We start from the raw sequence: 14,705 nt of genomic DNA on the forward strand, positions 1-14,705 counted from the left end.
GGATTCCTCAAGGACTCTGAGGCAGGCAGCAAAGGGCTGGCAGCTGAAGAGTGTTCTCAAACCAGCACCCCACCATCGGGCTCTGCCCCTACAGAGCCCCTCGAAGGCAGCGCAGCAGAAAAAGGAGGATGCGGGTCCTCCATCCACTCAGGGCAGCTGAGATGGGTGACAGGGCCATGGCAGGGTCTGATTGCAGGGAAGAGGGAGGAAGTGTGCAAGCCACACTAGCCTCATATCCAGCCCCACAAGCTGGCCCCCAAGAAGGCCCTGGAAATGCATGTAGAGCAAGGTCTTGGGTACAGGGAGATGTTGGCCCTGAGCAGCAGGACGAAATACCTTCCTGGGCCCATCCCCTCCCCTCAGCCCGCCTGTCGCAACTTTGGGTAAAGACGGCTGTGAGAGGAATGGGACATGGACTATATCTCATAAACCTCTGCAGCCCCAGTGTCCCTGCGGGCTGCCGGACACACAGGAGGCGTTCGGCCGAGCTGCTGTTAGCTGAGAAAATTAAAACAGAAAAGCATGATTTCCATTCCTGGACTTATTATACAATCATTGCTCAAAATTTAAAAAATAATAATAAGACGTGAAGAAGCAGGTGGAGAAAGAGAAAGGAGGAAAAAAGGAGGCTTTGGGGTCATGGGATACTTCAAAGGCAGAGGCCTGGGTGGGCATTCCTGTCCCCTGCCCCCACCCACTCGTCTGAGAATAAACACACCAACGACGTGAGGAGGGAGAGGCCAGGAGAGGATCCACCAGGGCTGTGAAGGGCAGATTATTTCGCTGCCAGCCCAGAGGCAGGCCTCTGTGAGCTCCTGTCCCGCATGAGACCGTGGCTGACAGGCCTCCCCCGTGAATATAAAAATGGGCTCCTCACAGCAGTTACTTTTCCTCTTTGAAGTTCCCAGGCTGAAACAAGTTGCCTTTGCAACCTCACACGCACCGCATGCAGAGAAAAGAAAATGCCGGTAATACAGCAATTTTTTTTTTTTGCTCCCTTCACTCTATCTGAATCAAGTAGGAATTTGTCCTTTTAAATTGTCTGCAGCAAATGTAAATTCTAAGCCTAAAAGTCATTTGGAGAATTTTAGTGCACACTGAAGGAAAAAAAGATGATGGAATGCCTTAAAAAGGGCTTGGTTTTGGGGGTGGACTGTAGAGGCCCAGGAAATCAGTACCACCACTCACAGAGGTATCTTTGCTTTTTTGTATTTTAAAAGGAAGAGCAGGAGTGTATTTTCTTGGTCTGGATTTCTAATTGTATGATTCCTTCTCCCTGAAATATTCAGATTTTCTTTTTACTCTTTAGAAAGGAAGAAAAGCTATTCAGGGCAAGTGGTTTTCTGAGCAAAGGCTGGTTCCTGTTTTCTGTGCATGCTGATTGGAAGAACTCATTCTAAGTCCAGGATGAAGAAAAAATGATCAGTTGGGAAAATAAAGGAATCCCTTTCTACGAGAAGGACAGAGAGGGACTGAGTGAGGAATTAAGTCCAGAGCTGAGATTACAGGCAAACCTGCCCTTCTCCTCTCATTTTTTATCAGCTTTTCCTAGATGAAGGAAATAATATTTCCAGGCTATCCTCACATGGGAGAGAGCCCTGAGCCTGATGCCTCTTGATTGAGAAAGTGTTCTCAAAGCTGATTTATCTCTGCAGACGGCAGGGCTCTTCTTGAACAGAGATTTCAAAGAGTTAAACTGCTTCCATATGTCCAGCATGAGAGTGGAGTTTGTAGCCTTTGGCAACCTCGGCTGAATCCAGCTGCAGCTGCTACCTGTGTGTTCCACTGTGTGTGTGTGTGTGTGTGTTCGGGCACACACACCCGCATGCCCGTGTGCGCACTGACATCTGAACCATGTTCCGACTGTGTCAATGAAACTGTTATGTCTTTGTTGGGGGAGATATTAATTCTGAGCAATTACGGCTCCCTCTCCCCTCCCTCCCTCCCACCCCCTTCCCCTCCCTTCATCTGCTCAGCAAGGACCATGGACCATGTCAAACAATATACAACAGAGAAGAATGCAAATAAACTTTAGTCTGCATAGCCCAGCAAAGCAGTTAGCCGCCCACTTGCAAGATACTTAACTCTTGTACACATGATACACAAAGAACGCTAGCTACTTTCACCAATCCCTTTAGACCAAAAAAAAAAAAAAAAAAAGGAAAGAACTGATCCTTGTCTTTCTATCTGTGAGGTTGCAGTAGTTCCTCCTGCTAATAAAGGAGCTTTTCCCATGATGCAGTGTGATAAGGATTGGCCTACATGTAGTCCAGAAAGCCACCGCCGATGTTTCCTTGATTAGGTGTCTTATCTTCCAATGAGCTGCATCTGATGAAGACCGCTGACAGCATAATGGCTGGGAAAACGTCGGACAGCTCCATAAAATGGCAGCTATGTTATGACATGTCGGCCAGGACCTGGTGGATGGTAAGTTTGATGTGATCCCATTATTTTTCACCCAACCCCCCCCAACCACCAAACTTTTCACCTCCCTGTTTTGTTGTTCAATGCACGTGTTATAAAGTTCCCTTGCCTGGGGAAAGTTCAGGCTGAAGTTGTGAGAGCCTGGCGTGGCTCCCCGCACACCAGTGTGTAAGATAGGATTTCCCTGCTATTGTGCCCAGGGACGTAGGCCTTCTTTAAAAAAAAAAAAAAAAAAGACAGTGTGAGTTTTTGTTCACTTTTTGAAAAAAAAAAATGCAAATGGTACAGTCGGCCCCAGGCTGGCTGGTGTGAAATGTATGGAGGTGGGACAGTCAGTGGGGGACTGGAGCCTTCTTGGCTAATTGTTCTTGCATTAGTCTTAGAACAGGGTAATGTACTTCTTTCTGCAGCGTCTGTGAATAATGATTTAGATAGCGTATTGTATCATGTTGTGTGCGGTTCCCTCATCAGTATGCGACTGTCCCCCATGCTTCGCCTTGATTTGGAATCCACCTCCCTTTCAGTGAATACTGTAACTGGAGCAACCACTGATTACTATGCCACTCAGCGTAATTAAATTTAGTTAATGAGGATATGCATATTCAGTTCATTATTTTTCTTTGCTCGGGCAAATGTGTGTGGGTTTGTTGTTGCTGGGTTTTTTTTATCTCCATATTTGTCCAGCTGCAAATTTGGGGAAGAGGAAAAACAACATAAAAATTCAGGACATTGAAAAATCCGGTGATTCAACTTTAAAAATAATACTGAGACGAGAGAAGTTGTAATGTTCTTTAATCAGGATGCTGGGATTCAAGGCTATGGCTTTGGGAAAGGAAACTTTTCAGATCAAAAAATTGCTACACGAAAAACTTCAATCTACTGATTTCTGTTGTGTGGACAATGGTCTCTTGTATGCAATAGTCGTGACATGAATGGGCAAACGTTCTGCAGGAAAGCATTCCAGTATGAATATTAAATTCATCCTTGGGTTAATTCATCTGAGCATTATTGTTTGTCTTTTCTTTCTTTCCTTCCTTCCATTTCTTTCTTTCTTCCTCTCCTCTCCTTCTGCCCCTTTCATTTACATCTTGACTGCTTTTGCTTGCTGGCTTTGATAATTATTATGCTTACTGCAAGGGCTGTTTTCCCTCAATTAGTACAGTGTGAGACAATGGGCACTTTATTCTAGAAGGGGAGGGTATGGCCAGCCTAGCCCCAGTGGTCAGATGGAGGAGAAAGCCTTCCGATGAGTCTGGGCTTCTGGTTCTGCTGGGCAAGAGGGTTTCTTATTAACATGTTTGAATTTCCTGGAAGGTGAATGCTGTGCTCTTGCTTCTGGGCTCTTCCTGGGAGCTCAGTGTGCAGAAGTTTCTCTGACACGGCAACTCTTCCCTGTACTTTCTCACCAATGTGAAATGTGGGAGCCTGCAGGAAAATTTCTCTGCCGCTGCTACTTGTTGCTGTTTTGAGTTTCAGAAAGAAAGGCCAGTTCCTCAAGGAGAGACAAAAGCCTCTCTGCATTTCTCTCTCTCTCTCTTCCCATTTCTCTATCTCTCCTCTCCCTCAACCGTTTTACTCCAGTTGGAGTACATTTTACAAGGGATAAAAGCTCTGCGGTGGCACATGTCCATGGATGGTTGTATCTCATTAGACTTTAGCCCTGGCATGTGCATGGGCGCAGTGAACTCTTAAAATAACTGGCAGATATTTGGAGAAAGACATTACAAAATGAGTATTTAAAAGCTTTGCTGGGTGTGACTGTACCAGGAATTGGAAGCGTTATTTGAATAGTTACTGTGTCTCTTCACTATCATTTAAGAATGTTTCCAGAAGCAAGTTTTAAAATCAATATTTTTTAATAAATGAAACATTTTTTTTCTGTTGGGGAAAAAAAGTCAAAGGTCTTACTCTATTTTTTTTTTTTTTTACTTAAAAACTGAGATTCATATGGGTATGCTGAGATAATCACTGTAAATATTTTGCCATTAAGTTTCATTTTTCTAATTCTGGACAGAGAGATTTTAGCATCCCAAGAGAAGTATGTTGTGAGTACTATTGTCAAAGGTGTGTGTAAGCTGATTATTCATTTTAAAAAAAAATCTTTTTCTTATTGCCTGAGAAGATGCAGAATTTGTTTAGGGACAGGTTCAGAGATAAAATATTAAATGAAAAATGTTTGCATGAAGTATTTTCATATTTAATCTTTGTTAGGTTACATGGATAGTATGTAAGTTTCTTACTAAGGACAATTCAGTTTTTAAAAAGTTGGTTAATTTTGGAAAAAATGTCTAAGCAATTAACATATAATGTGTCATTGAAAAGTTGGAATGACAGATGTTTTGTGGAAAACCTAATTAATTAAATGAAATTATTGCTTATCACTAGCAGAAGAGGGAGAAAGTGCATGTGAATTACTTCTACAATGATTCCCTGTTTGGGGTTTAAGGAATAATTTTTAAAGGTGTTTTAAGATTCTTACAAAGGAGTTTATTGTGATTCTTCTCTCACCATGACACTGCTTCTTTTATTTTTACAATTACTCTGAGGCTTTTGTGTAAGAAAGGATATTGTATCCTTGTTTGGCTTAATCAAATGAAGTTTTAGTAACCAAATCCTGAATTCCAAAGCTACAGTGTTCAAGTATCCAGCAATTGCTTCCTGACTTATTGTCCGTTTCACTTAGATTCTCTTATTGTGTGACAATGATCATAAATTCTACTTGACAGGGAAAAAACCCAAACAAGACGTGGTTGTCCAATTCTACATCTGTTTCCCTTCCTAGATAGGCATGTTTTAGTAAAACAGAGGATGGAAAAACATTTTATTGAGACAGCTAAAAATAAACAAGCACAAGAAGAACGAGTTTGTGTGTGTGTGTGTGTGTGTGTGTGTATGTGTGTAGAAAATCTGCATATATGCAGTTTTAAAAATAAGGCATCCATGTATGTTTTACTTCTTTACAGTATTTTGCATGGAAGTTCTTTCAAAGAGAAAGCTCATGTAAGCAGTTTAAATTACAGTTGGTTGGCTATATTTAGAGTTCTGCTGATGACCTTTCACATTATTTAAAAAGAAATAACACTTGAAATGTTTTAAAGATGTGTATCATAAATAGCGCTATTTCATTAATGGTTACTGATGATGCTATATGTTTCCTTTTGAACTACTGAAAAAATGAAACTAACAAAAAGCAATGTTGGGACTTTCCATTCTATTTTGTACTGCTTATTTAAAGTTCTCTGTGAGACTTAGGACTTATTTGTTAGCTATTTAGAACTTCAGGGTAACAGTATGCACCAGACATTATTTGTTTCTAAATTTCATAAGTCTAATCCTTTGATCCTGCAGAATTGGACTAGAACACTTGTAATTTTCCTTAATCATGAAAGACAATTATATAAATATTAATCCATAAGATTAATTTAAAAACTAATTGCTAGTTTATGAGACTTGAAATTCTCATGGTCCTATAAATTTAATCAAAGAAAACAGGCAAGTGAACATGAAAGTTTAACCAGTTTTTACATTATCAAAGGCACAAAGGTGATTCTTGGTTGAACACCAATGAATCTACCCAGGTTAATATACTTCTAATTTTTCTTGAAAGAATCTAATTTACTTTTTGAAAAGTTGATATATTAAAATATGGTACTTTTATATAATTTTATCACTTGGTTTAAGACCATTTTAGTAGGGTGATATACTCATCACTTTATTGTTCTAAAAATCTAATCCTATTCTGATCTGATTCTCAATACATATTTTAATTAGGTGACTTGATAACAAATATCAGTATAGATACAACAACATTGAAGAGACTATTTTTCACAGCAAATATTTCTCTAAAGTCTTTGAGAAGTTGAACTTTGGTTTACTATTATTTTTAACTAAAAGTTATAAAGTTAATGTGTCTTCTTACAAATGCTAGAACTAGTATAAGTTAGTCTGCATTTTATTTTACTTCACTACAAGAGTTCCTAAACAATCTAATTAACATGCTAAAATTATTTATGAGAAACTTCATACCTAGCCTACTGATACATTCACACTGTTTTGTAAGCTACCAGCCATGCAAATGTATACCTGAAAATCAAAATTTAATTTTGAATTTTATTATATTTCCTTTAGAGATGGAATAGAAACTAATACACACAATATAGATAACAACCATGTCAACTAGTTACATGAAGATATTATGTCTATACATTTATTTCCAGAATTAAAAGCTATAAAACTTATGTTTCATTCAACAAATATTTAAGAACTTACTATATTCCAGACAGTGTTCTAGGTGGAGAGGCAAGCAAGACTCTTTCTCCATATTGGAATCAAACCTAGGTCCCAATGTTATAAGCGGGGGATACCTATATTAGTGAAAGCTTCAGAATGATTTCTGTTTCTTTTATTACATCGGTAAACATGTAGATATTACATTTGCAGAATTGTCACTCACTGTCCAAGGTAGGTAATATATCTTTCCAATACTTTCTCTTAGTCTTGTGGGTGAATGTTAACATGTTAACATTACCATTACCTTATCCATCTCCTGTGCAATAAATGATGTGGATAAAGACTAAGAATTTATTAAACATCAGTTTCTGAGTCAAAAAACAAAATGATGATAATGATGATGGTGATGTCTGAGTGAAAAACATGATTTCAACATCTGTAAATAATGTTCATACTTTGTTAATATTTCAAATTTTATCAAAGGTAGATTTGGATTTTTATTATACATCTTCCATACGTATATTCTTTAGTGGTATATTTTCTTTTGTGATACCATTTTAGTATTAAATAAAAATAAACTGTACAGAAGATGTAATTAAATACAAATATGTTAATGTTCTTCCAAAACACTTTTCCGTCAGAATGATTTTTATCTCATTTTTCATGGTTTCTTTTCACTTATGTGCTTGCATAACAAATTCAACATATGCACTTTGCATAAGGAAAATATCTTTTGGATCCTATCTTAATAAATAGTGATTAGATGGTTATTAATTTAATCAGTGAGTAAGGAAACAAAGTGCTTGTCTATCCTTTTTTTCAGTTTGTTTTTGGAAGCAAAAGGTCATGTTCTCAAGAAGTGTTATCTCTTCAATCTATGGGAAAGCTGGTATTGATTTTCCAGTTTAGAGACTAGTGAAAAAAAACAACAAAAAAACCAGATATCTGATGCTTACAATGTCATTGAAACTACAATGTATTTCTGGAAGATGATGAATGGTGTCAAGCACTATCTTGTAGGCATTTTTTAATTCTGAGATTATTTTGTGACATTTTTCTATACTATGGTTTATAATATATATTTTGAGGGGCTGAGAAAATGAACTTGGATATAGGAAAATTATACCAGTGAAAATATACCAGCCCAGTGAAAGAGAATTATCTTCCTCTGTCTCAATGTGCAAGATAGGGTAGTGCACTTCAGTGCAAAAGTTCTTTTCACAAGAACTTCTCTTAAGGCATATGTATATCTATATTATGTGTTTTACTAACACAGCATTTAAAATCTTGTTGGATTTTAAGTGCTTAGCAAAGAGTAAGCAGAAAAAGCTCAGTAAATGTTAGTTATGATCATTACTGTTATTTCAGCTTATACTGAGCATGCTTTATAATGGGGCAGATTTAGCATATCATGTAATGGACAGCTTTAATAACACTTTTCATTTCTTATGTTCTAACACAAATTTCAACCCAGCACCTCTCTAAAATACGACTTTATTCAGAAAGCATTTTAAGAATTCCTCAGTGCTATGTTCATTTTCTGAGGTTATAACATAATGGATATGTTTATGAGCACAGGACTGAATCCTGGGAAACGTAGATTTGGTGACCTCTGGCAAATGAATTTGCTCCTCTTGTGGCTGGTAGAGCCAGCTGTAAAGTGCAGATAATCATACTCATTACTTGTCGCTCCAACCTGTCGTGAGGATGAATGAGATGGAGTCAGTGAGGCACCTGGTGAATGCAGTGTAAATACCAAGTTCACGGCACAGGGGCTACAACAAACGGTGACCATACAGGCTTTCAGTCTGCGTACTTAGTAGGTGCTCCAAAAACACATGAGGTGGCCTTTGGGGCTTTCATTACCATGTTGACTTTTTGAATTCATCTAAACTTTTTTGGTGGGAATTGTGTCTGTTAAATCAAGAGTCCCCAGCCTCTGGATCAAATGCCCAATGATCTGAGGTGGAGCTGATATAATAATCACAATATACATAAAGTGAATATTAAATGCAATGTGCTTGAATCATCCCAAAACCACCTTCCTCCCCAAGTCCGTGGAAAAATTGTCCTCCACAAAACCAGCCAGGCCCTGTTACCAGAAAGTTTGGGGACCAGTGCATTAAATGAATCCTAAAAATTCAGTATTTTTTCATTGTAGATTGTAGCAGATTTCTTAAAATCAGAGCCTCCTGAAGTATTTCCTGGGGCTTAGCAATATGCAATGGTCAATGTTGCATATTAACTTAATTTTAAGCTAATTTAAACTAAAATACTGTTTTTAAAGGTAGAAGACAATGATTATTATAAGCCTCTTGTTTGTCAGGTGTTTGCTGGGTACTTGGGGAGGCAATTTATATCTGTCATCCCATTCAGTCTTCAGCATAGCACAATGAAACAGGAATTATCAGTCCCATTTCACAGATGGGGCTGCTGGACTCTGAGGTCAAGAAACTTACTGAAGTGCATGCCATTAATAGGGGGGCAAAAAAACACTGAAATTCACAAAGTCTGAGGTTTGTCTGCTCCACTTCCCCCAAAACCCACCAGTCAACAGTCTCATGCGGTGACCTGGGTTATGACTCAGGATTTGTGACCACAGTGAGGTGTTCTGCCTTTGCTTCCTTGGCACCTGCCTACCCCTCTGGTTTGCAGCCTGACCTCTTCCCAAGGCTCAGCTCTCCTTGTGTGTCCAGTGGCCCAGCTCACCACCTCTCCAGCTGAATCTGAGAATTATACAGTTCCAGTATTGGAGGTGGCTGAATTCTTTGGAAATGTGATTCCATTCATCTTTCCTCGAGACAATTAGACTCGCTATAGTCATAAGCCATCTGGGGGAAATTTTTTGGAAAGAAATTGGCAAGCAAAGCATTTCCATTTTCGAGTTTTGATGATATCTCTTTACCTCATGGGGTTTTTGTGAGGCTCCAATGAGATAATGCATAATAAATGCTTGAAAACTGTAAAATGCAAAACCAGTCGAAGGTACACATATTATTGTCTGGTTGTGTTAAACATGGGTAGGTGGAGAAAAGCTTCCCAGAATATTGCAGTGTTCTGGAGCGTGAGATAATGGTAAATTTCCACCAGGCACAGAGAAAATGCTCGCTGTCTAAAATGTTACATGATGCTTTTCACAAATTCTACTGCTAAATTCAGAGGGCTTAATCCTTCACCTAACAGTGCACTTCTAGTTCACCCAATCCCATGCAACAGCAGTGATAGCAATACCCACCACCCACTTTTGTATATTTAAGGCGAAGACATAAGGAAAATTTCCCAGGGGTCATCTGTACCACCTTGCAGTTCATCTCTTAGATTTTTCATTGATATAAGCTTGTTCTTGTACCACAAAAACTCAGGTTATAATAATTCCTTGATGAAGTTATTATTGCAACTCACACTTAGCATGTATTATAATGGGAATGATTTAGCTTATCCCATAATGTAATGGACAGCACAGTATACTCTAAATGGGATTTTTTTTCTCTCATTTTCACAATTGTTAGAAGTAACAATATCAACAACTGTTTGAACTGAGACACCTAGCATATTTGATGTTTCTATGCTATGTTTAACCTGTATTCCATACAAATGATTGTACTTTTTCATATGACATTTATTATGTTTGGATATAAGATTTGTCTTATTTATTGCTCAGATGTACAACCAAAATTATAAACCCCAAGAGGATGAGGACCAAGTCTTATTTAGCAAATTCCCTGGAGGCTCAGACAGTAAAGAACCTGCCTGTAATGCAGGGGGCCTGGATTCAATCCTCAGGTCGGGAAAATCCCCTGGAGAAGGAAATGGCAACCCACTCCTGTATTCTTGTCTGGAGATTCCATGTAGAGGAGCCTGGCAGCTACAGTCCATGGGGTTGAAAAGAATCAGACATGACTAACACTTTCAAACAGTATTTTGCACATAAAATGCCCTTAATGAATAACTGTTAAATTGCATCAAGACCCTTGCTAACCCATTCATCTAAGAGACACAGTAAGTTCTGAGTTGATCAACGTTGATGAGTGCCTAATCTGTGGCCCAAGTTATGAACACCATGCTGCCATTGTCAAGATGAAACTTAAGTGCTAAAAGCATGAAGGAATTACAGTGAAATTAGCCACAAAGTTTTAAAGCTGACGGTGAGAGTTGGAATAAGGTCCAGGAGCTAAAACTGCAAAATAGTATTTCCCTTCCAACAGACAGGCCCATGGTTTTCACCAAGTCAGCCAACAGGGAAATAACCATTGTTATCAGCATTTGCCATTTCCTATTTTCTCAACTCTGCCTTTATCAACGTGACTAAGACCTTTCAGGGGTCTACAGATGTGGAGATTTTGGAAAAGGCTAATATACTTTGAGGGGTAAATGACTAAAGCAAGAAGACTTTGGAATAAGTGAACTTTTTGTTGAATTTCTTATTTTTGATGATATAAGTTTCATTTAAGAGAATTGATTATTTTCCCACTCTAAGGTTTCAATCATCTTTCCACATGTGTTACCTTTATTGTAATATTGGAAAAGCCCTCGGTTATGGATTAGCAGTTTAACATCTGGTGTTTGGATGAGGACTCAAGAAAACACACTGAGAATAACCAAAATCTCAAATGGAATCAGTAGGTTAGGAGGGACAGGGGTCTTTGGCAAAGTGAGAAAGAAAGTACCCAACCTGGTGGCTCAGACGGTAGAGAATGTGCCTGTGATGCAGGAGACCCGGGTTCTATCCTTGGGTCAGGAAGATCTCCAGGAGAAGGGAATGGCAACCCACTCCAGTATTCCTGCCTGGAGAATCCCATGAGCAGAGGACCCTGGTGGGCTACAGTCCATAGGGTTGCAAAGAGTTGGACATGACTGAAGTGACAACACTAACAGCTTCTAAATAATTTTGAGAAAGGAGGTAAAGTGAAAAAACAGTCATCTACGTGGACTGGGCCCTTTTCAAAGACTGCAAGTCTGTGTCAAAATGAAAACTGAGAACACTTTCCTGATGCCAGCTCTAAAAGTGCTGCTCCAGCGTTAGAAACTCTGCAGCTTCATCTCCAAAGCCAGAAGGTTACCCACCCCTCCTCCTAAGACCTGTGAACCTGGAAGAGTATTCTGGAGTCCCCTGGAAAATATGAGAGCCCTCTCGGCCAGACCCTCCCCCTGCCTGTATATAAGATTCATTTCTACATCTAATAGAAACTAGTGATAGTAGCAACTGCTTTTGTTTACTGTCCCCCTCCCGTTTCTTTTTGGATATTTTAATGTGAAATCATGGTAGAGAGACATGGGAGAAAAAATTGTGGATCATAACTTTTGCTCCCAAACACTCCCATCACTGCAAACAACTAGGAACACTGTCATTCTTCGAAAGCAGAGCCTCTGGCTTGAAGGAGCAGTGAAAGCTGTGACTACTAAATAAGTAGGGTTTGTCTTACTTTTCAGTGTTCCAACCAAGTGTCGAGGTTTAATGCTGATGCTGACAGCTAGTCTGGTAGAGGTTATGCACAGGAAAATAAACTTGGATTTCTCAAATGTGGACCTGGGGTAGATACAGATGGGAGACTATAAGGCTAAAAATAACATCATATATATTACGGCTTCCTTGGCTTGGTGGTAAAGAATCTGCCTGTCAATGCAGGAGATGTGAGTTCGATCCCTGGGTTGGAAAGTTCCCCTGGAGAAGGAAATGGCAACTTGCTCTAGTATTCTTGCCTGGAGTATCCCATGGACAGAGGAGCCTGGTGGGCTACAGTCCATGGTGTCGCAAAGAGTCAGACACGAGTGAATGACTCAACAACAACAGTATGTGTGTTACAGCATGCATTGCAGAGGAAAATAATTTGTAACTTTCTAGAGTCACAATTCATTAGCTATTGTTGATAAATCTGAACAGCCTCACTCACGCAAACGTCTTTCTCCTCTGTAAAATTTCCTCAGATTTGCTCTTAGGAGAAACTATAGAATACTATCTCATACAATAATGACCAAGACATTGAAGAGGCAGGACTGCTTTTTTTATCCATAAGTAGAAGGAATAACACTAAATTGCCATTTTATTTTTCCAATAAGATATTAATTACCTTATGTGAGGCTATTCATTTTCTTGGCACCAAAGATGTTTATAAATGGTACCCCACATTATACAAGCCACATGTTTATGTAGCATGAATGTTCGATCAATTAGTTTACACACACAAACGCTGGAATATTGATGACACATGTTAACTTTTAGTGGGAAAAAAGCCAACCAAGCTAATGTGATGCATTGATCCTTGGGACATGCACACAGATGTGAACCTTTGACTTCATCACAAGTGATTTGGCTGACAAACAGTAGCTTGTAATTATTGTTGTGCCATCATAAATTAATTAACGAATCAATCAATCAGTTCAGAACCAGCCACATTTGTCGGTTTGGGATGCTTCCCTTCACTTTATCTCCCTTGCAAGTGCTTTTCTTATCAGGTGCTTTGCAAACATTTGCTTGTGCTGATAGGCATTTTTCTAAGCTTTAATAGGGAATTTTAAACAATAGCATGGGTGTAGTGAAATGTTGCTGATGTATTGATTAATATTCTCTAAACGCTTGGCCAAAGGACTATCAATGGGTAAAGTGAATAATAATTGAGCATCCAAAAGGTTTTGACCAAAGCCATTTCTCCAAGGAAGAAATAAGAAACCAGCATCCCAGTCTCTCAGCAAACAGGCAACATATAGGGGTTAAGTTGTTCCAAAGGTATCAGTTTTCACCATCACCCCCAAGGGTACTTCCTTCGGTCTGTTTCCACCTCCACCGTGTATTTGGAAAGAATGCATTAACTGAGCGAGTTGCATTTATTGAACTGTGAGTTATTGCATTTTTAAAGACATGACCATCTCTAAGCACTCCTAGGTACCAGCTCCTCTGCTGCGCACATCCTGTATATGATCTTATTTAATTCTTGCAACAATACTGAAGAGTAGATGTAACTTCTATTTCACAGCAGAAGAAGTGGAAGCTCTGAGAGTTTAAGCTATTTGCCCAAATTTACACAGTTAATAACAGGCAGTGCCATGAGCAGGAGTCAATGCATTGGCCCCTCCCCATGCTGGGATTAACCAGAGACATCAAGGAACATCTGACCAGCACATCACAACCCATGTTACCACATGGGGTTGATGCAATTCTAGCCAGAGAAAAGGAACTTGACGTTTTAGTTAGTCACCTCATTCTGGATAAACCTACCATTTCTGAAAGGCTTTGTGAAATATGAAGAAACAGTTCTTGGGTTCATTATTTTTCCAGCTTTCTTGAGATAAACTTAACACCATTATATATGTTGAAGGTGTATATGGTGATAATTTGATGTATTTTATATTATGAAATGACTACCACAATAAGGTTTGTTAACACTTCCATCACCTCATTACCTGTGTTTGTGTCTGTGTATGATAAGAACATTTACGATCTACTGTACTCTTGCTTGGAAAATCCCATGGATGGAGGAGCATGGTAGGCTGCAATCCATGGGGTTGCTAAGAGTCGGACACGACTGAGCGATTCACTTTGACTTTTCACTTTCATGCATTGGAGAAGGAAATGGCACCCCACTCCAGTATTCTTGCCTGGAGAATCCCAGGGATGGGGGAGCCTGGTGGGCTGCCGTCTATGGGGTCGCACAGAGTCGGACACGACTGAAGCGACTTAGCAGCAGCAGCAGTCTTATCATATTCGAAGTGTACAGGACAGTACTGATAAGTATAGTCACCCATAACTTATTCATCTTTTGATTAGAAGTTCTTGGAAACCTTCCTTTGAATGTACTGTTGAGAGTTTCAAAAAGGCTGAAAGACTTCTGAATCCTTTGTCCTGCTCTGCCTCCAGTACCCTGCAAGCATCATTCACTGCTGGGTTAACAGTGTTACAGCTTTCTTTTGTTTGGGTTTATTTTCTTGTCCTGAATCAGTGGGGGCCGTGGAATGACAGTGGCACTGAGAACCAAAGAACTAGATGATGTTCCTGAGCTGGTCTGTAAGCACAAGGAAGCCATTTAACCCCTGAGTTCTGCCTGCCTCTTTGAGCC

General features: G+C 39.4%; 1 protein-coding gene across 18 annotated transcripts in view; it reads left to right on the plus strand.

Annotated features, from left to right (window-relative positions):
• The window catches only part of NFIB (nuclear factor I B), a 482,616-nt gene that overhangs the window by 491 nt on the left and 467,420 nt on the right, over nucleotides 1–14,705 (plus strand). For all 18 annotated transcript variants that reach the window (XR_015169540.1, XR_015169541.1, XR_015169545.1 and 15 more), the window contains exon 2: nucleotides 2,303–2,427. Coding sequence is in view for 14 of the 18 variants with exons in the window: in XM_086415079.1 (XP_086271205.1) it covers nucleotides 2,332–2,427 (96 nt within the window). In the remaining 4 variants the exon portion in view is untranslated. The remainder of the gene's footprint in view (nucleotides 1–2,302; nucleotides 2,428–14,705) is intronic.

Source organism: Bos grunniens, chromosome 8 (genome assembly GCF_055505025.1).
Source record: "Bos grunniens cultivar Pamir isolate PY7600 chromosome 8, Bosgru_T2T1.0, whole genome shotgun sequence".
NCBI classification, from domain to species: domain Eukaryota; kingdom Metazoa; phylum Chordata; class Mammalia; order Artiodactyla; family Bovidae; genus Bos; species Bos grunniens.